Raw genomic sequence first — 24,368 nt, forward strand, 5'->3', positions numbered from 1 at the left:
TGATGGCTCAAGTACTGGATCCCTGCCATCATAGAGATGGAGTTCCAGGCTCCTGGTTTCAGCCTGGAGTAGCCGTAACTGTCGCAGAATTTGAGAAGTAAATCAGTAGATAGAAGATAGCTCTCTCATGCGTGCTCTCAGTCTTACTGTCCCTCAGCCTTTGAAATAAATAAATAATCTTTTTTTAAGTTACCTGAGGAATAAGGAAGGCATATAAGTAGATGATGATCAGTTTTATTTTATTTTTTTAAAGTTCACATGTACAGTAGCTAGAACCAATAAAAAAGTTTAGGATTTGACTATAGGAATAGATTTCCAAGGTGGCAGTTCTAAAAACTGAGAGGTCAGGTGTTATACGAATTATCCATGTGCAGGTAGCAATTAATAAGTATGATAACAGGATCTGTGGAAAGGCAGAGAGCCAGGTACTAATAAGGATTAATTAGAAGGTTAGTAGAGATCTAGAGGAGATAGTCTAACAGCATGTGTTTCAGAAGAACTAGAGTTTTTCAGTGAGGAGAAAATGAACTAAAACATCAAATGGGAAAAGGGTTCTACATGAGGATGGGGTAAGGGCAGCATCAGTGAAGACGTGGGATGAAAATACACCATCACCTAAGAAGACTACAGGGAAACAGCGTCCTAAGAAATGTCAGGTAGGGCAACAGAGTGAAAGAAACTGTATTTTCAACACTTTTATGTATCTCTACTTAATAATACAGAACTATTAATTCCAACAGGTAAAGCAAAAGGACTTAGAGAGGGAGCACTGAAAGGTTGGGAGATTACCATCAGGTTAGGAAATATAAACCGGAAATGGGGAAGTGATTGCCTAGTAATGACGGCTGACATCAAACACTACAAACCCAGCCAAAACCAACAAAAAACAAAAACAAATTCTCCATATAAGCTACATGAAAGTTCCTCAATATCTTTCCAATAAATTCCTTTTCTGCTTAAGTTACCAAGGAAAGAAAGAAACTTAATGATAAATACCTGCATGTACAGGGCCTTATATAAATCCCATGAGTTCAGAAAAGCAATATTTATTTAATTCACTCAAAACATTTAAACAGAGGCCAGCACTGTAGCATAGCAGGTAAAGCAGCTGCCTGCAATGTCAGCATCCCATATGGGTGCTGGTTTGTGTCCTGGCTGCTCCACTTCCATCCAGCTCCCTGCTAATGGCCTGGGAAAAGCAACACAAGATGGCCCAAGTTGGGCCCAGGCTACCCACATGGGAGACCCAGAAGAAGCACCTGCTTCCTGGCTTTAGACTGGCCTAGCTGTTGTGGCCATCTGGGGAGAAAATCAGCAAATGGAAGACGAGCTCTGTGTTTCTCTTGTTCTAATTTTTTTAAATAAGTAAATCTTAAACAACAACAATAACAACAACAACAACAACAAAAAACAGAACATTTAAATACTATTTGGCCTGGAGTGATAAGGAAAATCTAAGAAAGAGATATTAGGCACGTTAGCTATTCCTTTATCCACTTCTTATTTCATTTCTCCCTTTCACAAAGTCAATGAGGAGAAAAAGAACACAAATGATTGGGAGTGAAGTGAGCTGGCAGCAAGGGTGTTCTGACAACAAGTAGGACTCTCCATACACCGGCCTGTGACTTCACAATACTACTACCGTGGGTGCGGAAGGAGTACTCTGGCTTAAAATAACAAATGTCACAACCTGTAACTCTTTGCCCTGTGGTTCTCTGTCAAATTTTGTCACTCTATTTTTTTTTTTTTTTTTTTTTTGACAGGCAGAGTGGATAGTGAGAGAGAGAGAGACAGAGAGAAAGGTCTTCCTTTGCCGTTGGTTCACCCTCCAATGGCTGCCGCGGCCAGCACACCGCGCTGATCCGAAGGCAGCAGCCAGGTGCTTATCTTGGTCTCCCAAGGGGTGCAGGGCCCAAGGACTTGGGCCATCCTCCACTGCACTCCCTGGCCACAGCAGAGAGCTGGCCTGGAAGAGGGGCAACCAGGACAGAATCTGGCGCCCCGACCAGGACTAGAACCCGGTATGCCGGCACTGCAAGGTGGAGGATCAGCTTAGTGAACCACGGCGCCGGCCTAAATTTTGTCACTCTAAACTACAGTTTCTGTAATAGAAAACAACCCATTTCAGGGAGAATTCTTTTAAATTATGTCCTTCTCTTTCTCCAGAGAACTAATTTATCTGGATGAAGAACTTTGAGGATACTTTGTGTCTAATACCATAATATTTAATGTTATGTAGGAACAAGTGCTGACAATAAATTATAAAATTTCATAAATTATCCAATAAGATGGTACTATTCCCTATAATAGATCAAATCAAAACAAATTAATTTCAGTTGTCGTTCATTATAAATAAAATGAAATGTCTAAAATACATGATTAAGGCAAAAACACCAGCATCAAAATTAAGAAGCATTTGGAATTGGTTTACTGGCTTCAAGTAGTAGCAACTTGGGAATCCAAGCACAGGGCATGTCTCCTAGTCATAAATGAAGTTATTTTGTGTGAAAAGGAGGTGAGGGGCCGGCATCCCTTCGGCGCCAGTTCCTGACCCAGCTGCTCTATTTCAGATTCAGTTCCCTGCAAATGGCCTCAGAAAAGCGGCAAAAGATGGCCCAAGTGCTTAGGACACTGCCACCCAAGTGGGAGATCTGGATGGAATTCCTGGCTCCTGGCTTTGGCCTGGTCGAGTGTTGGCCATTGCAGACATCTGGTGAGTGAACCAGCTGATGGAAGATTTCTCTCTCTGTCTCTCCCTTTGTAACTAACTCTCACTTTCCAATAAATAAATAAATGAGGAGGGGGGAGAGAGAAAGAAACAGAGGAGAGGAGGAGGAGAAGGAGGAGGAGGAGATAAAGGCAATAGCACAAAGGGGCCAGCATTGTGATGCAGCAGGTCGGGCCATCACCTGAGATGTCACCATCCTTTACAGGTGCTGATTTGAGTCCTGGCTGCTCCATTTCTGATCCAGCTCCCTGCTAAAGCACCTGGAAAAGCAGCAGAGGACAGCCCAAGTACTTATGCATCTGCCATCCACCTAGATGGAGTTCCAAGCTCCTAACTTTGGCATGGCACAGCTCTGGGAAGTGAACCAGCAGACAGAAGATCTCTCCTGGTCTCTCCTTCTAACTCTGCCTTTCAAATAAATAAATCAATTTTTTAAAAAAAAATAGAAGTCAACACTTAAAATATTGGAAAAGGCATGAGGGAAGAGTAAAGAGCTTCACTCATTGTGATGTTTATTAGGTAGAATATTCTTATGCATCTCACAATGCCTGATACACCATAAAGTCACCTTGACAACTGAAAAAGTATGCTGAATTTAGTAACAAATCAATGGGGGGGGGAGGGGTGATTCCTTTAACACAAATTCATTTAATGGACAGCACCCAGTTTGGAAAAAGATCAAAGAAATGATTTCTGTATCACTTGAATTACCTCTAGATTGTCAGGGATGATCACCGTGAAACAGCTAAGGCAGATTCTATATCTGCCCAACTGCTTGGCTCAAGGAACTACCCACCTGCTGAAATCTCTAATTGCTGACACCACTGGTAGAGAAATAACATTCTTTCCATGACTGGAACTTCATAACTCATACTGAAATTATTCACACAAGCAATTACTTGGACCAACCTGGGACTGCTGCCTAAAGCTCAACATTTCTGAGCAGGGAGAGATAGGACAAAAATCCCATAATATCTGATTATAAGCTACCTGGACAAAATGAGCCTTACCAAAGGCACAGTGAGGTTTTCCATAGTTAAGTCTTATTCATTTATTTTATAGTGTCAGGCGTCATGGCCAACTAACTTAAGATAATGGCTCTATTCTGAAGTGAAACCAGGAAAAAGCAGTATCCAGCCTCAGTAACTTAAGCACAAAATGTACTTTGTAATGGCCATCTATATGACTCTTTACAGAGCAACAAACTCAATGTTATGACTAGAGTTTGTAGATGAAGGCTCACTTTGGAAAAGATTTAAAGACTATTATTAGAATTATAGCTACTTGTGGTTAGCTACGATTTTTTTTTTTAATATTTAATTATCTATTTGAAAGGCAGAGTTACAGAGAGGGAGAGGCAGAGACAGAGAAATTTCCCTTCTGCTGGTTCACTCCCCAAATGGCCAAGAGCTGGGCCAGGCCAAAGCCAGGAGCTTCATCTAGTCTCCCACACGAGTTGCAGGAGTTCAAATACGTGGGCCATCTTTGACTTATTCCAAGGCACATCAGCAGGGAACTGAATAGAAAATGCAGCAACCAGGACTTGAACTAGTGCCATATGGGATGCCAGCATTGCTCTAGGTGGCTTGCTTAACCCACTATACCACAAGGCTGGCCCAGCTAAGATATTCTGTATCTGTTAGACTGTTAAGCTATTTTTATTTCTGGAGAATAACAGTTTTCATTTTTAAAAGGACTAATACAGATAATGTCCCTATAACTTTCCCAAAACAAAAAGCAAACAAACAAAAATAAAACTTCATGACATCAGAGGGGTTAATCTTTTGTTGTACTATTTACTTTTACTGGAGACAAAATTTACATCAATGGTATGTACAATGAGATCTGATAAATGTATTCATTCTTCTGATCCTCACTGTTTCCATCAACCCAGAAAGTTTCCTCCTACCCACTCTGGTACATCCTCCTACCATACAAGGCAAACACGGTTCTTAACCACACACAGAATCACACATGCTCTTTTGTTTCTAGTGCCTTTCCCTCCATGTTTTTGAGATTCATGCACACTATCTGCAAGTTTCACTAGTTCATTTTTGTTTGTTTTTTTAATTTGAACAGCTGAGTGACAGAGAAAGAGTGAGAGTGGGAGAGAGAGAGGGAGGGAGGGAGAGAGAGAAGATATATCCATTTACTCCCCAAAAGCTTCCAACAGCTGGGGGTTGGACCAGGCTGAAGCCAGGAAGCCAAAACTCCCATGTGGGTGACAGGGATGCAAGCACTTGAATTATCATCTGTTGCCTCCCAGGCACCACTGATGGAACAAGGACATAAGCCTCAAACATTTTAGATTCTTGTTACTCCTGCTTTCTTTCAAGAGACCAGTTAAGTCACACCCTGCATTCTTCCCCAGGTTTGAAGCCAGTGGGCCAAACCTGAAGAACCAGTATGGAGAAGCTCGCCTCCACCTACTGCCCCTCACCCCCAACCCCTACCTCTCACCCCTACCCTAGCCCACCTAAGATATAAAAAGGACCAGCCTGCTAGGGTCTGGGCCTCTGACAGGTGTCCAGTCTGTGTGCACACTGGTCAACCTCTGCTAGTTTATTTTCTCTGAATAAATTCGGTCTGGTCGCAAGTTTGTATTCTGTCTCCTCTCTATTCTGTGCTTCTTTGCTTATATTTGGTGCCCCGGTGAGGAGGCACTAACCTGTGCCCCTTTTTCTTATACCTTAACAGGGAGGAGGTTCGCAAACCAGCCAGGACAGAAACCAACACTTTGATACAGGATGAGGGCATCACAAGTGGCAGTCTAAATCACTGAGCCATAATGTCTGCCCCAAGTTTTTAAAATAGTAACATGCCATTGTATGCATCTGCCACAATCCACTTAATTCTCCTACTGATTAATATATCTGTTTTCTCCCTATTTTTGATTATTGTAAATAAAGATCCTTATAAACACAGAATCCTGTTATTTTATATATAAATCAAATCATATTTAGCTTTAATGTAAGAAACATTCTGCCTATATCAGTTGCTAGAAACAAGACTGAATTAGTATCTACTTTCACTTTACGTGAGCAGGATATACCCTATACTATCCATATTTGTGACAAGTGACACTCCAGGCATCATACCTCACAAGGACAGACTTTCCTTAAAATATTTCAAGCAGGCAGTATTTAGAGTCAGAGGTAATAAAACTCATTCTTCTCTGTTCTGACCCTAATTTGGAATCAAATTGCTTCTGTTACATACAAAAATATAACATTTTTTAAAGATATAAACAATGGAGGACTTTTGGCTTGCCAGTCTTTTGTGGTCTCCTAAAACAGAGCCCCCCACCTAATCAGCTGAGAGTCATGTGCTAATTATGTAACCATGGGCATGTCATTCAATGCTAAGCCCTAATTTCTTGGTACATAAAATGAGATAGTTACAGCATATCTTTTAGAATTATTTTGAAGATAAAAATCATGTGCATCATGCATTCATGGTGCCTAACATACACTTAAGTACAATATTGGCTATTATTAATAAAACTATTTTCAAAATAGCCAGACTTTCATCTTCCTTCTCCATACAAAGGTGAAGATGGAGTTTCCCAAAATAACTGTGTCCCACAAAGTATTAGCTCAATAGGTATTAGATAACCCAAAGCGTTCTGGAATCAAGTAGGTTTCAGTTAAATACATTTTTAAAGTACAAAGCATTATTGTCAATGTGCACTATGATTCCCTAAGAATGAGATCTAGAATGCAGTATTTCCAAAATGATTTGAACATGAAATTTACTCCTGCACCTTCAGGAATATTAAAAAAAAAAAAAAAATTGAGGATTCTAAGAAACAGAATTTAGGGCGCTGGTGTTGTGGCATAGTGAGTAAAGCCACACCTGCAATGCTGGCAACCTATATGGACACAGGTTCATATCCCAGCTGCTCTACTCCCAATCCAGCTCACTGCTATAACAGCCTGGGAAAAGCAGCAGAAAGCGATCCAAATACTTGGGTCCCTGCCCCCACTTAAGAGTCCTGGAAGAAGCTCCTGGCTTCAGCCTGCCCCAGTCTCTGCTGCTGCAGCCATCTGGAAAATAAACTAGTGGATGGAAGATCTCTCTGTCTTTCCCTCTCTCTCCGCAACTCCTTCAAATAAATTAAAAAAAAAAAAATAGAATTTAGGAAATGTTAGTAAAAACAATACTAACTGTAAATATAAAACAAACAGCAATCTCAACAGGATGATGTATGCTCTCATTCCTTGTGGTTACCCATCCTTCGATTCTCAGGGAAGCATTTAACCACCCCCAAAATTTAATAAAAACCTCCTGCTAGATACTCTCCCAACTCCCTAGACCCTTTTTTCATGACTCTTCATGCTGTTGCCATACATGTGTGAGAACCAGTTGAAGTTGCCACCACCCAACAGGCTTTGACCTGGCCCAGCCTCAGTCATTACAGCCATTTGGGGAGTGAGCCAATAGATGGAAGAACAATTCTCTCTCTCTCTCTCTCTCTCTCTCCCCCCCCCCCCATCCTCTGTAACTCTGCCTTTAAATATACAAGTAAAATCTTTTTTAAAAAGAAATTTTATCAGATGTAAACACTCATAGTAAAAAAAAAAAAAAAAAAGCAGTCCCTTTCACCAGTCAGGCACATACTACTCTAATGTTTACTTTCACCAGTTTACATCTATGAACAAACAAAAGTTCACATTCTTACTTTAACTGCCAATCTGCAACCACGGACATAATTATAAAATGATTACTAATACTTTATCTTATACACATTTATATTGCCATTTTAGAAATGTTCAAGGGGCTGGCCCCGTGGCTCACTTGGTTAATCCTCCGCCTGCGGTGTCAGCATCCCATATGGGAGCTGGTTCTAGTCCCAGCTGCCCCTCTTCCAATCCAGCTCTCTGCTGTGGCCTGGGAAGCAGTGGAGGATGGCCCAAGTGCTTAGGCCCCTGCACCCACATGTGAGACCAGGAAGAGGCACCTGGCTTCTGGCTTCAGATCGGCACAACTCTGGCCATTGTGGCCATCTCGGGATGAACCAACAGAAGGAAGACCTTTCTCTCTGTCTCTCCCCCTCACTGTCTGTGACTCTACCTCTGAAATAAATAAATAAGTAAAAAATCTTAATAAAAAAAAAAAAAGATTGAGGGTCCAGCACTGTAGCATAGTGGATAAAGTCACTGCCTGAAGTGCCAGCATTCCATTTGGGTGCTGGTTTGAGTCCTGTCTGCTCCACTTCCAATGCAGCTCTCTGTTAATGGCCTGGGAAAAGCAGAGGAAAATGGCCCAAGACCTTTGTCCCTGCACCCATATGGGAGACCTGGAGGAAGCTCCTGGCTCCTTGCTTTGGCCTAGCACAGCCCTAGTTGTCACAGCCATTTGGGGAGTAAACCACCACGTAGAGGATCTCTCTCGCTCTCTCTCTCCCTTTCCCCTCTACTCTGCCTTTCAAAGAAAAATTTTTTTAAATCCTTTAAAAAATTATTTGATTAATGCCTGTCACTTCTCCCACTGAGCTTCAATTAAGGTTGTAACTTTGCATATATACATATATATTAATGTTTTTTATAATTTATTTGAAAGGCAGACGTACAGAGAGAGGGAGAGACACATCTGCTGGTTCACTCCCCAAATGGCCACAATGGACAAAGCTGGGTCAAGCCAAAAACAGGAACTTGGAACTCAATCTGGGTCTCCCACGTAGGTGCAGGGGTCCAATGACTGGGGCCTTCTTTCACTGCTTTCCCAGGTGCATTACCAGGAAGCTGGATCAGAAGTAGAGCAGCAGGGACTCAAAAAACACCTGCCGGTCAGGTGGCAGCACAACACACTGTGCCACAATGGAGGTCCCGAATTCCACTTATCCATGAACTTAATGAAGTATCTTCAAATATTCAAGTATACAAAGACCACTATCACCTGTACTCTTTTTCAAATGGGTTCTTTATCTAGACACTCATTAAATATTTGTAAAGTAGAAGAGAGAGGGGAAGAGGAACGTAAAAGAAAGGAGATCACAAGTTACCCATAAACAGATTACTTCATTTTCTTAATCCATGTTGGCAAATTAATCACTTGTTAAGCACCTATTATGATCCCGATATTTATTCATCTAGTTTAGTATCCCAACTCTGCCAGGTTCTCATCTGACTCTAAAGTAAGATGCAGGGAAATTAAATATTAAACTATTCACTCAAGACACATATCTAGTAAATTTGAACTCCAGTTTATATGAATATGAGGTTTACCTCATGTGAGACTGGCCCTCAACCTTCCCTTGTTATCAATTACCACATATGAGGGCAGGAAGAGAGAATGACAGCAATTAATAAGTATACACAACGCCTAGTCCACTGGGTTTCGAGAGAGTCCGAATTTTCTCCCAGTTTACAGAAATCTTCGTGAAGAAATGAAGTACAGTGCAAAATACAGATTTTTTTTACATTAATCAAACAACTGGATCTTCAAAACAATCTTACAAAAGAGAAAATGCAGCTACGTTGGTAGTAACATCAAGGCTAGAAGCACTCAATCATTCACATTCTTACAGACCTATCGGGTTGGGGTTTTCCAAAGAGAAATAACGCCTCATAAACCTGGCGCAAAATTCGAAGGAGATGATCGTACCACCACCCGGTTTTCCTACTGCAGACCCGTGTTTCAGACGGGAGCGTTAGCCAAGACTAACCCTGGGCTCCAGTCCACACCACCCGCGCCAACTCCTGTCATTTCCTCTCCGCCCCCTCCAATGAACCACGCTTCCTGCAGGCAGGCGGTACAACAGGCAGGTTCCTACCTTGGTCTGAGCACTCTTATCGAATCTGTCATTCTTGAAGCTAAACATGTTCTGGTACTTCTGAGGCCTGGAACGAGCCACGTTGCCTTTCTGGGAGCTCATCGCCGAAACCACACCACCTCAGACCGGGTTCTGAACAAGACGCAGGGAAGCCCCGCGCACCCACCCCCGCGGCGCTGCCGCTTCCGCCGCTGACCCGGAAGGAACTTATCCTCCCGGCCCCCGCCCCCGGCCTGCCCACGTGACGCGCTGCAGCGGCTAAAAGGCAGCCTCTCGCCCTCCCCCTTCTTCGTCGGGGCCGTTCCACACGGCCTAGATTCGATCGCCCAGTCTCCACACAGCCTCTTTCTCAAACCCGGCAAACAAATCCCGCTTCCTTCGAAATGAGAATCCCCCCATTGGTCCGAACGTGGCAGTCCATCAAGGCGGAGGGGCGGGGAGCCTTTCCTCCTATTGGCTACCCTTTTGCGCAATCCCCGCCTCCTGCCGTGTCGGCTTAGCCTTTCCCGGAGTCCCGAGGGCTACCAACTCTGCTGCGCGGCCCTCGATTGGTGGACTCCGGGCGAGTCGGGGCTCAGTCCCTCCTCCCCGCCTGCTCGCAGGCTGGAGCCCGGGTCAGCCTTGGCACCTTCCACCAGTCAGTGACCAACTCCTGGCTTAGTGAGGACTTCTCTCGCCCCCCTCGGCTATCCTCCAGTCTCTGTCCCGCTGCGGGAGCGAGCCTCGCGCCTGGCAGGCTGCGGAGGAGCGCAGAGAGGATCAGAAAGAAGAAAGACCTGGCTGGGACTGGGTGGCGGTGTCTGAGGTGCCAGAAAGGGAGGTGGCGGCGGCTGCGACCACGGCCGCGCGGGACGTGAGGCCCGAGAGCAGGCGGCGACGGCCGCCCCAGCGCCTCACGCCGGGGCCGTTAGTCAGCAGAACTCGAGCTCGTGTGGAGGAGCAGGGCCGGCGCGAGGCGAGACTCGAGAGCACCAGCCGGGCCCCCTCGGGCGCCGCCGGGGACTGCAGCCCTCGCCCCACCTCGGCCGAGCCCGTCCGCGAGCGGGGAGAGTCCTCCGGCGGCGGCGGCGGCGGCGGGAGTGCGGGGCGCGCTTTGTCGAGGACACCGCGTCGGCAGAGCTTTCCCACCGACCCTTTGGCTCGGCGCCCCGGCCGCGGCCGCTCCGGTGCAGGTGCGTGGGGCTGCGGTCCGGCCCGGGGAGGGGGCGCCGGACCGGGAGCCGCAGCGCGGGAGGCACGAGCTGAGGCCGGGCGGGGGGAGGGGAGCGGGAGGCGTCTTTGTTGTTGGTGACCGGGATCCCTGTCCGCGCTGGGGAAAAACGGAGAAGCCACTCCCGTCTGATCTGGATCTCCGGAGAGAGTTCTCCGGGAGGCTCCGCGACGGGCGGCGGGAAGGGGTCCCTGCGGTGTGGGAGGCTGCGGGAGTCGAGGGGCGGGGGCGGGCCCGGCACGCCGGCAGCCGTCTCGGGCTCTCCTGGCGGAGAAGGGTCTCGTTTCACTTCCTTCGCTGTCCTCCCGGTGGACGGAAAGATGGGGTCAGGTTCCCATTCCCCGTCCCTGGCTCCCTGAGAGCCTCGCGGGTGCCTCGGAGCTTTCTCCTCAGTGTCCTCGTCCCTGCCAGCTTTGATTTGAGATGGGATCTGCACCGGGCTGAGCGATTTGTGGATTCTGGTCAGGCGGTCCCAGGGCTCTGTTTCTTGAGATGGTTGAAGTAGTGGCTTACCTGTTCTGGAACTCTAGGATAGGCTCATTGGGTATCGGTTTTAAACTGGGAAATTAGAGAGTTTTTGTTCAGAATTTTATTTAACCTTGGAACAAAGTTGTGTAAGATTTCGTAAAGGAGAGATGTGAAGGAAGAGTTTAATTTCGGCTGCCTGTGTGTGTGTGTGTGTGTGTGGTCGGGATTTTGATCCAAGGTGAGATGCCTGCTAACGGCAACACAGGATTTTTTTTTTTAAACGATACTGTGATACAGGTCAGTACGAGAGATTTGGTAGGCAAAGGATGCATAACGGAATACAGAGAAGGTGACCTTTAAATCTTGGCTGTTAGTTTATGAAAGGTACTCCTATTTAATATTGTAATGTATAATGCTTGATCCATAAGATAATTCATTGATTTTTTTAAAGCTTCCAATAAATAAGAAGAATTTTGGACATTTTATGTCCGCGTTTGAAACTACCCAACGAGTGTGAATAGGAAGTCAGGTACATGTTGTGATGACATTGATCTGTTTACATTAACGGGGGGGGGGGGTTGTTTACATTAAAACGAATTTTTCTTTATAGGTTGTCTTTATGTTTATAGAATAAGCTCAAATGGATAACATGTCTAATCATAGACAATACAGTATTTTGACAGTTGCCTTGATTCTCATTGTTCTCTCTTGGGACTGCCAACTTCTTGCTCTTGGGGAAATTTTTATTTTGTGCACAAGGGCAGTATCATTACTTAAAGAAAAGAAGTGAAGATGATCATGTTACAACTTATAAAAGACACGAGATCTTTATTGTGCCTTATTTGAGATTCAGCAAGAAATGAATAGCACCCTCACTCATATTTTGACCTCCTCTTTTCTCCCACTCTAGCATTAATAAGGTCAATTGGCAAGGATAGGATTAGATTTTTAGCAGGCTAGGCAGTTTTAATTTTGTCCCTTGTTGGTATGTAGCTTGCTTCTTTGAGTACCTTTGCCCATTTTGAAATGCTTATGAAATGACAACTGACAGAAATTTCTGTTTCCTGGGACAAAATCCCATTACAGCATCATGGTAAAATAATGTTTTCAGTAGCTTAATGAACACAGAAGAAATAAGCAAGTAGTGTCTGTCTGAGATTCTGTCACTGAATTGGTCTACAACTCCGGGCACGCTTTCCTGCATCTGAGTCAGTTTCTCCATCTGTAATATAGGGCTAATAAAATGTTCCACCTGCTAGCTTTATAGAAAAGGAAGTAAGAACCATATAAGCAATGGTTACCCTGCTTATGTGATATTAATATGAGAATACTTTTTAATGTAATACTCTTAATTTGTTTTGCTATTATGAATTTCAATTCTTTGGTGAGGAATTAACATAAAGAAACAATATATTAGGGAGAATACCTGTCCTTATGCCATTATTTAAGAATCAATGAGTAATTGCATTCATATTAAGATTGGTGTTACAATATTATAATCAGTGATAAAATCAAATTTATTGACTTGGTTGGCTTATTCACTAGTAGATTTTATTTCTAACCAATGTTTTGCTCTTTATTCTGAAAATAACTCCTATATTTCTACCCTGTTGAGAATGTCTCACATACATTGCCCCATTTGCCTCTCAAATACAGCCTTGTGAATTAGAGAGGAAAGGAGATCTTATGACCATTTTGCAGCTGAAGTAAAATCCCCAAAAGTTAATTATGTGAATTACTTAAATGAAACAGTTAACCTAGGTTCAAGCAGAACTGAGACTTGAAACTAAGCATTTTTGACTTGTAGTCCTGAATCCTTTGTTGTGGAGTTGCATATCCCAAAACATCTGTCTATGTGGAACAGTTTTTGGTCAATCCAGAGAAAGAGAAATAATATAACAGTATAAGTATTGGCAGTATACAATATAGTGAATATCCATCTGTCCATCACCCAATTAAAGAAAGAAAACTACAAATCAGCATGAAGCTTCCTCTTTTCTTTGTAAATCTCTTAAGTGCTTTCCCCTACTTCTAACCTTAAACTGGAAGTTGACTTGCATCCTTCCTGTTTATATTTAATCACATATTTTTATATCCCTGCACATTGTATAGCTTTGTTTTGATTGTTTTTAGCTTCCTGTAGCTTGCTTGCTTGACTCAACTTGGCCAAGATTTATCTATATTTATGCAGCTCTGATTTACTTATTTTTAGTGCTATACAGTATATGCTCCATTATGTGACTAGATCAGGTTTCTGTTGATGATAGCTTTAGTTGTTTCCAAGCAGTGCTTTAGGGAATATTCTTAGATGCAGTCATTTAGTGCATAACAATTCAGCCAATGACAGGCTGCATATACAGTGATGGTCTCCTAAGATTGTACTGTCTATGTCACAGTCACCTTAGTTTAAACACACTGTATGACATTTGCACATTGACAAAATTGCCTAATAATACATGGCTATTAGGATACATGTGCACAACTTCACCAGCAATGTGGGTTTTTGACCTTACATCCCATTTTTAGTGGAAATATTTTACAATTTTTGCAATACTATTGTAAAATGAAATTTTTTAAAAGATTCATTTATTTTATTCAAAAGGCAGAGTTACAGAGAGAGAGAGAGAGAGAGAGGTCTTCCATCTGCTGGTTCACTCCCAAAATGGCCAAAACAGCTAGAGCTGGGCAACTCAGGAGCCAGGAGCTTCTTCCAGGTCTCCCACGTGGATGCAGAGGCCCATGTGCTTGGGCCATTAGCAGAGAGCTGGATTGGACGTGGAAGAGCTGGGACTTGAACTGGCACCCTTATGGAATGCTGGCACCACAGACAGAGGCTTAACCTTCTACACCACAGCACCAGCCCCATAAAATGAAATTAACAGTAAACATAGTCATATTTTAAGGGAGACTATGCCCTTCCCAAAATAGAATAAATAATTTATAATGAAGTAGTATGCATTTTTTTGTGTATATGCTTGTGTTCCACTGCTCTCAAGTCTTGCTGTCAGGTGTTATGCTAGACCAGCAACGTCAAAATCATCTGAGAGCTTGTTAGAAATGCAGAACTCAGACCCTACCCCGTTAACTCAAATACTATAGTTTAAAAATATTTCCAGGTGACTTGTGTACACATTAAAGTCTAAGAAGCACTGTTAGAAGAAATAGTGGGCCGGCGCCGTGGCTCACTAGGCTAATCCTCCGCCTTGCAGCACCGGCACACTGGGTTGTAGTCCCGGTCGGGGCGCCGGATTCTGTCCCGGTTGCCCCTCTTCCAGGCCAGCTCTCTGCTGTGGCCAAGGAGTGCAGTGGAGGATGGCCCAAGTGCTTGGGCCCTGCACCCCATGGGAGACCAGGAGAAGCACCTGGCTCCTGCCATCGGATCAGCGCGGTGAACCAACGGCAAAGGAAGACCTTCCTCTCTGTCTCTCTCTCTCACTGTCCACTCTGCCTGTCAAAAAAAAAAAAAAAAAGAAAAGAAAGAAAGAGTGATCAGATGCTTTGCCCCAGTACGTATAATCACTGTCAACTCCTACAGTGACTAGTGCAGATTTAAAGAAGTATGTTGAATTAGCCATTCAGCCACCAATAGCATCATTGTTGTTGGTGAAAAATGATTTTCTGGAATAGCAAGCTATTCTCAGTAAAGTTTGAACAGAAAAAAAATTGCAGTCTTCCCTTTTTACATAGTGGCTGTATTATTTATAGTCTTTGTGTTACAACAAAGCAAATAAACCAGAGTACTCAGAAGTCATTGGCCATTGGACATCTTAATCTTTATGCAGGAAGAGTTCTTGGTGGACCCAGTCTTTAGTTGTGCCTCCTATAAGTTGTAACAGCTTTCAAAAAAATCATTAAAGAAAATCATGAGCTTCTTCAAATTTACTAGATAACTGTTAGTTTTCTCTCAATTTGATTGTACAAATAATGTATGAATTGATCTGTTTTTCCACATTTCAGAGCCTTTAGACCTCATTTTGCTGCTCTAAGGAGTATGAAATGGTGCCTTATTGTGGTTTTAATTTACATATTCCGATTGCTTATGTGATTGAGAATACTCTCATTTATCGGCCCTCATCCTTTGCCTGTGATTTTCCTGCTTAGTTTTGGAATATCTTTTGTTGATTAGTAAATAATTTTGTTACATTCTGGATAACAGTATTTGGTGGGCTTTAAAAATGTCTTCTTAGCATGCCTTTTTATTTTAAATGACTAGAAGTCTTACACTTTAATGTCATATTTATTCTCATGATTTGTGTTCTTTCTAAAGAAACCCTTAAAAGTTTTACTTTTCTCATATAGATCTTAAATTTGCATATAACTATTTTTGTGTGATGAGGTATTTTTGAATCTAAACATATTCAATAAAAATACCTACCCATTTTGCTGAAATCACTATTTTTTTAAGATTTTTTTATTTATTTGAAAGGCAGAGATAGAAGGAGAGAGAAAGATCTTCCATCTGCTGGTTCACTCTCCAAATGGCTTCAGTGGCTTGCACTGGGCCAGGCCAGAGGCAAGAGCCAGGAGCTTCTTCCTGGTCTCCCATGTGGGTGCAGGGACTCAAGTCCTTGGCCACCCTCCACTGCTTTCCCAGGCACACTAGCAGGAAGCTGGAACAGAAGTGGAACAGCTAGGACTCAAATCAGCACTCATATGGGATGCCAGCACTGCAAATGAAGGCTTAACCTTAAGCCTCCTACGCCACAGCGCAGGCCTCTCAACTTTTTTTTTTTAAACTGGCTTTTGAAATCCATAAAGTCTGGGAATTGTCACTTTAGAATACAAGTTCCTTCCTAAAAGCTCCAATGTTTAAAATATTTTGAGCAACGATTGCAATTTTTGTTGCTCAGCTGGTAGTCTGTGGAAATATTCCCCAAAATCTGTAAGATTTAGGATAGTAGGGGCCAGCACTGTGGTGTGGTGGGTGAAGCCGCCGCCTGCAGTGCTGGCATCCCATATGGACTCCAGTTCGAGTCTTGGCTACTCCACTTCCAGTCCAGCTCTCTGCTATGGCCTGGGAAAGCAGTGGAAGATGGCCCAAGTCTTTGGGCCCCTGCACCCATGTGGGAGACCCAGAAGAAGCTCTTGACTCTTGGCTTCAGATCAGCATAGCTCCAGCCATTGCGGTCATCTGAGGATTGAACCAGCAGATGGAAGACCTCTCTTTCTCTCTGCCTCTGCTCTCAGTAACTCTGCCTTTCAAATAAAATAAATAAATCTTAAAAAAAAAAAAAAAAAAAAGATGGTGAGCATTTCAGGGATACTCAACCTGCACTCTGATTCTTATGATTCATCTGTACCTCATGTACTCTCAAGAGTCATAGCATGAGTAGGCACTCTTCAGTCCTTAACGTTTGTCATCATCACTTTGCCATGGTCCACAGTTTGTTTTACATGTCTTTTCATTGCTTTTAAAATGATACTTAGGATTTCACAACCTAAATTTTTTTAACAATTTCAGAGTAAATGTAGGTATTTGAATGTAATTTAGGTCTGATACAGGGTCTATTTTGTTTTCTCAAAAATTAAAAGTGAAAATGATAGACAAGTTATTGCATATAGCTGAAAATGAAAAGTGGGAAAGAAGAGACAGGCTTTTAACCTAATTGTTAAAGACATCCAGGTCACACCTCAGGGTGTCTCAATTTGATACATGGCTCTGGCTACAGGCTCTTGCTTCCTGCTACTGCAGACTCTGAGAGGAAGTAGATAATGTCTTAAGTAGTTGGGTTCTTGACAAATACATTCTGGGGACATTTGGGGAATGAACCAGCTGTTGAAAGCCCTGTGTGTGTGTGTGTGTGTCTCTGGTTCTCAAAGAATTAATAGCAAGAAAGGAAAAATCAACCAGTGTTTGCTGTGTATGTATCAGTGTTCTAGGTGATTTTTCTTTGCAGGGAGAGGGATTGGTAGATGGTGGTCTTCTTCATCTGCAAGCAAAACAAAGCAAAGTCTCCAAACTTTCCTAGCACTTACCCCCTACTTAGAAATCATGGATAATATGCATCACAAATGAAATGCTTAAAATGTTGAGAGGCAGGCCAGCTTTGTGTCATAGCAGGTAAAGCCACCACCTTCAGTGCCAGTATCCCATGTGGGTGCTGGTTTGTATCCTGGCTGATCTACTTCGGATCTAGCTCCTTGCTAATACTGGGAAATCCAATGGAATACAGCCCAAGTGTTTGGGCCTCTGCCACCTAACTGGGGGACCTGGATGAAGCTCCTGGCTTCTGCCTGGCCCAGCACTGAGCTTTGTGGCTATCTGGAGAATGAACCAGGGAATTGAAGACTTCTCTGTCACTCCCTCTCTCTGTAACCCTGACTTTCAAAATAAATAAATAAAACTTTTTTTTTTTTTTTTTTTTTTTTTTTACAAAAAAAGGTGATAAATATTTTGGAATAAAAGAAAAAATAGAGGGGCCTGCGCTGGTGACTTAGCAGGTAAAGCTGCCACCTGCTGTGCTGGCATCCCATATGGGTGCTGATTCGAGTCCCAGCTGCTCCACTTCAAATCCTGCTCTCTGCTAAGGCCTGGGAAAGCAGTATAAAATGGCCCAAATCCTTGGGCCCCTGTACCCGCTTGGGAGACCTGGAAGAAGTTCCCGGCTTTGGATCGGCGCAACTCTGGCCGTTGTGGTCAACTGGGGAGTGAACCAGCAAATGGAAGACACACTCTCTCTCTGCGCCTCTCTGCCTCTCTGCCTCTCCTTCTCTATGTAAATTTTAAAAAGGAAATAAAAAATGGAAGTAAAGGGGATTAAAGGAGGCAGTGAGACCTATTAAATAAGGTTAAGCTTTAGCAAGTAGGGCAAAAAGGATAGAGATGTACAGTCACTAAGGCCGTTAGCTGTACAGAACTAGCAAAATCACGGAAGACTGAACCAAATTTAGTTTTGCAGTTAAACATATGTTTCTGGACCTCCTACTAAAAGTTAAATGAACTTAGTCAAGTTAAATTGATTTAACCTGAAGTCATGATTTCCTTATGTGTAAAAGACTGATAACCTAAGAAAAGTATGAAAACAGTTAGTAAAAGCAGCTACATCCTGTCCCCCCTTCTCATATGGTGTTGTTGCTTTATTTTCCCAGTATTCTTCACAATTTATAATTATCTGTGTCATTACTTGATATGTTTATCCCTCCCATTCTAAAACATTGATGGAAAGAACGAGACAATAAAGTGATACACTTTATTAATACATGTCATTTGAAGACAACTTCTAAACCTTTTCTCATTTGAAAATCATGCAGATTTTTTTAGGTATTTTGTATTTATAGAATGTCTTTATACTAGAATTTCAGATTGTAGTTAGTTCATTATTAGTCAACACACATCATCTTTGATGAAGCCAATGATTAGGTATCATCTTGTACTTGAAGGAATTGAGGTTGCTAAGACACATAAAGTGTCACAGAAAAAGCAAATTTGGATCAAACCTGATTTTTTGATTGGTGGCATTTTCCCCGTGTTGAATTTTTATTTCTCCAATATTGCTAAAAATTGACTCTTTACAAAAACAATTTATTGTTAGCTCACAGACTTTGGAAAGTCATTAGGATACAAACAGTCATTCTAGTTACAACTTTTTCATTCTCCTCGATGGTGCTTCTGTCAGTTTCTTGAGGGTGTGTTTTTAGAATTGGTTATCGAGTTAGAGGTCTTGTCTCTTAAAACTACTACATGCAGCTTAAAAAATTATTTGTTGTGGCTCTCTTCCAGTATCTGAAATTTATCTTGAGGATATGACATTAAAAAATACGATTAAGAAACTAAGTACAGTTTATGTTTAATATAAGTCAAGATAAGGAAGGAGATTGGAATATCCTCTTTAAGTTGCTGTGAGCAAGTCTTCATACCAAGTCCAACAAACCTAAAATAAGGTACCTCCAGGAACAAAAATAAAGACTTTATCAGTATGTCAGTTCTATCAAACTTGTTTTCCTCCTGAATTTAGTTGTTTTAAAAATTGAAATAATTCATGTAAGAAATTTTCCCAAAATGCCATCTGCAGATTGTAACCTAGGTATTTTGTTTTTGATTAAGTATCCTTAGTGTATTAATAATTTTTCTCTAGGTAGCTCTGCCATCCCCACCCCCAAAAGTAACAGTTATTCTTTGTACATCAGCTATTAGCAAAGAAACTACTGTCATTTAGGAACTTGTGTTTGGCAACTTTATATCTGAAACACTTAAAGTTACATTTTGTTCAAAGCCTTCTAACAGACTTCAGTCTCACTTTTATTAATTAGGTAAAGATTTAGGATATTAAGGTAATAGCCGTGAGAAGCACTTTTTATACATAAAGGACACTTTAGTACAAAACCCTAGAATATGGTCTTTTATGTTTTTCATATATAAGAATTCATAAGAAAGACATTTTGCTTCATAATCTAATACTTGCATATGCATATACAAAAAGCAAAAAGTTTTAATAAGATAGTGTAAATCAGGCAGCGTGGGCATGGTTTAGGAGAGATTTTTTTCCTTCTTAAAGAAGGATAATTTAAGTAATGACTTTTAAATATTGAATGTTGGTTTATATAAAGAGGGAAAGGTAGGCTGGGAAGGATTTTACCAACAGAGAAGGAAACAAATGTACAAAGTCACAGAAGCAAAAAAGAGCATGTCTCTTATCCAGGAACAGTATGTGTACTGGAGTAAATGAATAGGAAAGTGCTTAGAAATAAGACTAGAAACTAGGAAGTGAGGAGGATGGGGGGTGGGGAATCAACTAGGGCATACTAAAAAATTTAGACTTATTTAAGAGGGCTTGTAAGACCCATGGAAAGATTTTAAATAGTAAAGTGACATCACTTGGCAGCGGTGTACATCATAGACTCAATGGGTGTGAGATATTAGTGATTTTATAACATTTAATGAAGAGAGAAATACATAGGAAATAGGCCTTTCATAGAATAGAGGAATAGAGAGGAAGGAGGGGAGGAAGAAAATACAAATGAAGATATTCAGGGTCTAGAATTTAAGGAAAAGATCTGAAATCTTGGGGATTTAGATATTTAAATTCAGGCTTTAATAGAGGAAGACTAATCTTAAAGCAAAAAGAAAACAACTGTTGAAGAGACTGTCAGAGAAACCAAGGTTAGTTTCACAAAGTTGAATACCTAAGTTGAATACCTACCACAAAGTAGTTGTGTCAAAATTATAACAGGCTTTCAGTGATCATAAATAATACAAGGGAATTTCAAAGCCTTTGTGGAAGCCACAATTAAAAGTTACATTTATTTGGGTGCAAAAATTTTTTAAAATAATGCATAGCAGTAGATAACAAGTTGTAAGATATTAGATTGCATTTTGAGTATGATAATGCTAGCAGTTAATGGATCCCTCAGAAACATGTGGAGGGATTGGTCATGAGGAGCTGAGACTTCTCAGTAATGAAAAACCAATCAGAAGTTGATTGATTTCTAGGGTCTAGGAAGACATTGTTGATTACATGTCTGCCTCTTCTAAGTACACATCTTTTTCTGCATCTAGTAGGCCAGAATTTAAATGTTGCCTCATTTCTTCTTCCCAGCAATTTTGCAGAGTTTACAGATGAGAAAATTGAGGCTCAGAAAAACATTTTATCTAAAACCACACAACTAGAAGATAACTAAGCTGATTTGAATGCCTTTATGTCTAGTTCCAAACTCCATTAGTTCTAAAACTTGATTTTTTTGTGCCAGTTAAATTTTTTAAAAGAAGAAGGCCATTAAAATCACTTAAATGAAACCTACTATCAGTTACCATTGTTTAATTTTTTATAAAAGTTTTCATTTTTCACACAAAAAATTTAACATTAGAAAAGTAGGAATATCTGAATAGAAGTTACACATTTAAATTAAATGCACTACATTTGCTCATACCTTTTCTCACTTTGCCAAAGAATGGTTAAAAACTTTATCATAGATAAGTACTAGTCCTCAAACCACCATTGCCAAGAAATGCTCATAAAATGACTACTTTATATAAAAAACTATAGTATATTTTTTAAACAAATTCCAGTTATGGATTAATATTTGTGTTTGGAAAAACACTTAATAGTTTTGCTGCAAGTTGATTTCTGCTGCTTTTGAGAAAATGCTAAGAAAGTAATAAATTGAAGCAATTCTGAGAAATACATAGCTTTATTCATGAACTCTTCTTACCTGTTAATTTAGATACCTCTGGGTTTTGTTTCTTATGACCTAAGAAATTGCTGAACAATATTGTGAATCTGTGTTTTCAGGTATAGACAATTAGATTGTTGAAACAGTAGTTTTGTACCAGTGCATACTGCCCTACCCTGTTTCTGCTTGTGAATATTACCCTATATACATCAATTTATTTGCTTATAAAAATGTAAATACTTGAATTGTTTAACCATAGCAGGACATCTTATAATCTATATGTGTAATTCATTATTTTTAGGGTTCCAGAGTGAGGAAGTGAGCAAGGCTGAAGTATGAAATTATTCTTCTGCCCATGATGGTGCTGTAAAGTGAAAGGAAGAGAGGAAAAAAAAAAATCAATGTTCAGGGGCTTATGGCCATCTTTATTGCCAACAGTTGCATCCTGTAAGTCCTAAAGAGCGTGGAAATGGTTAGCAGAGCATGTGCTAGTATTCCCTGATATTGCTACTGAAAGTGGAAAAGGAAAGGAAGAACTTGGGTTCTTGATGAATATCCTGGCCACTGTTTGAATTAGGATAGTCTATATGAGCTGAGGTTCTTGGCAGCTTCAGTTGACCACCCCAAACAGATGGCAAAGCAAGGCTTTTTTTTTTTTTTTTTTTTTTTTTTTTTTTTTTTTTTTGACAGGCAGAGTGGATAGTGAGAGAGAGAGACAGAGAGAAAGGTCTTCCTTTGCCGTTGGTTCACCCTCCAATGGCCGCTGCGGCTGGAGCGCTGCGGCCAGCGCACCGTGCTGATCCGATGGCAGGAGCCAGGTACTTATCCTGGTCTCCCATGGGATGCAAGGCCCAAGCACTTGGGCCATCCTCCACTGCACTGCCTGGCCACAGCAGAGAGCTGGCCTGGAAGAGGGGCAACTGGGACAGAATCCGGCGCCCCGACCAGGACTAGAACCCGGTGTGCCGGCACCGCAAGGCGGAGGATTAGCCTAGGGAGCCACGGCGCCGGCAAAGCAAGGCATTTTTAAAGGTAAAAATTCTGCTTTTATGTTGAGGGCTGAAATTCATACCTGCCATTTAGGTAAGATCGATGTCCACAAACTCAAAAGGCTTCCATAGCCTTGGCAACCCATGACAAGAGCCTAGGGAGATTACTGACGCCATAAACAAGAGTGTCAATTTGTTAAGTCAACAACAGGAGTCACTGTGCATTTACTCTTCATGTAGAATCTCTGTCCTTAATGTGTTGTTCAGTGTGAATTAATGCTATAACTAGTACTCAAATAGTATTTTACACTTTATGTTCTGTGTGGGTGTACACTGTTGAAATCTTTACTGAATATATACTAAATTGATCTTCTGTATATAAAGATAATTGAAAATGAATCTTGATGTGATTGGAATGGGAGAGGGAGCGGGAGTTGGGAGGGTTGCGGGTGGGAGGGAAGTTATGGGGGGGGGGAAGCTATTGTAATCCAAAAGCTGCACTTTGGAAATTTATATTTACTAAATAAAAGTTTAAAAAGAGTCAAAGGGATCACATAAACAAGACTAGTGTCTGCTAATACTAACTGATAGAATTAAAAAGGAGAGAACAATCCAACATGGAAAGTGGGATACACAGCTGACTCATAGAATGGCAGATGTCCTAAACAGCACTCTGGCCTCAGAATCAGCCCTTAAGGCATTCAGATCCGGCTGAAAAGCCTATGAGAGTATTTCAGGCATGGAAAGCTAAGACACTGTGGCAAAAAAAAAAAAAAAAAAAAAAAAAAAAAAAAAACCTAAATGAAAGATCTCTGCGAGATCCCAGTGGAAAGAACGGGGCCATCAAAGAAGGAGGTACCTTTCTCTGAAGGGAGGAGAGAACTTCCACTTTGACTATGACCTTGTCTAAATATGATCAGAGTTGTCAAACTCAAAAGGCTTCCATAGCCTTGGCAACCCATGACAAGAGCCTCGGGTGATTACTGATGCCATAAACAAGAGTGTCAAATTGTTAAGTCAACAACAGGAGTCACTCTGTACTTACTCCTCATATGGGATCTCTGTCCTTAATGTGTTGTACAATGTGAGTTAATGCTATAACTAGTACTCAAATAGTATTTTACACTTTGTGTTTCTGTGTGGGTACAAACTGTTGAAATCTTTACTTAACATATACTAAACTGATCTTCTGTATATAAAGATAATTGAAAATGAATCTTGATGTGAATGGAATGGGAGAAGGAGTGGGAAATGGGAGGGTTATGGGTGGGTGGGAAGTTATGGGGGGGGAAAAATCCACTGTAATCCAAAAGCTGCACTTTGGAAATTTATATTTATTAAATAAAAGTGGAAAAAAAATACCTGCCATTTAGGTACACTTGGTATACCGGGGGTAAAAAAAAAAAAAAAAAAAGAAATCAGTGTTTGTTTCAAGGATGATAAATCTTTTCTATTAGCATACATTTCAAGAAGCATATTGCATCATCAAAAAGCAACCCCAAAAACCTCAGTTGAACAAGAGAGAATGTTCAGTTTTGCCGATACAAAATTTAAATTATTCTTCAAAATAGTTCATGGGTACCTGACTCTCTAGTGGCCTTTCAGATTTATCAGTTGAGGAACATGTCACTTTTGCCCTTCACTGTCCAAATGATCTTTTTTTTTTTTTTTTTTTTTAAGATTTCATTTTATTTATTTGAGAGGCAGAGTTACAGACAGAGGGGGAGAGAGAGAGATCTTCCATGCAGTGGTTCACTTCCTAGATGGCCGCAACAGCCGGAGCTGAGCCAACCCAAAGCCAGGAGCCAGGAGATTCTTCTGGGTCTCCCATGTGGATGCAGGAACCCAAGCACTTGGGCCATCTGCCGCTTCCCCACACGCATTAGCAGGGAGCTGGATCGGAAGTGGAGCAGCCAGGACATGAACCAGCTCCTATATGGGATACTGGCACTGCAGGCCAGGGCTTTAACACGCTGCACCACAGTGCCAGCCCACCAAACAATCTTTTAAAAACAGGATTTTCCAGCCTTGTCAGGGAACGCTCATTCATAACTTGGTATGTAAAAAACATAGTCTGACTTGTATTCA

General features: G+C 41.5%; 2 protein-coding genes across 14 annotated transcripts in view; one reads left to right on the plus strand and one right to left on the minus strand.

Moving 5' to 3' along the window:
- C1H9orf85 (chromosome 1 C9orf85 homolog) overlaps window positions 1–10,529 on the minus strand; it is a 67,582-nt gene extending 57,053 nt beyond the window's left edge. For 9 of the 10 annotated variants that reach the window (XM_002708205.5, XM_008256371.4, XM_070050793.1 and 6 more), the window contains exon 1: window positions 9,504–10,475. In XM_002708205.5, coding sequence (XP_002708251.1) covers window positions 9,504–9,605 — 102 coding nt within the window. In that variant the 5' untranslated portion in view covers window positions 9,606–10,475. Of the gene's footprint in view, window positions 1–9,503 lie in introns of all 10 variants that reach the window. The other variant, XR_011379530.1, reaches the window with a different exon arrangement.
- A 10-nt stretch (window positions 10,530–10,539) lies between these two features.
- The window catches only part of ABHD17B (abhydrolase domain containing 17B, depalmitoylase), a 38,377-nt gene continuing 24,548 nt past the window's right edge, over window positions 10,540–24,368 (plus strand). For 2 of the 4 annotated variants that reach the window (XR_001793316.3, XM_002708204.5), the window contains exon 1: window positions 10,540–10,675. The gene's annotated coding sequence lies outside the window, so the exon portion shown is untranslated. Of the gene's footprint in view, window positions 10,676–18,901; window positions 19,096–21,592; window positions 21,739–24,368 lie in introns of those variants that run through there. The other 2 variants (XM_070050769.1, XM_051858763.2) reach the window with 2 other exon arrangements.

This window comes from Oryctolagus cuniculus, chromosome 1, assembly GCF_964237555.1.
Source record: "Oryctolagus cuniculus chromosome 1, mOryCun1.1, whole genome shotgun sequence".
Lineage (NCBI taxonomy): Eukaryota > Metazoa > Chordata > Mammalia > Lagomorpha > Leporidae > Oryctolagus > Oryctolagus cuniculus.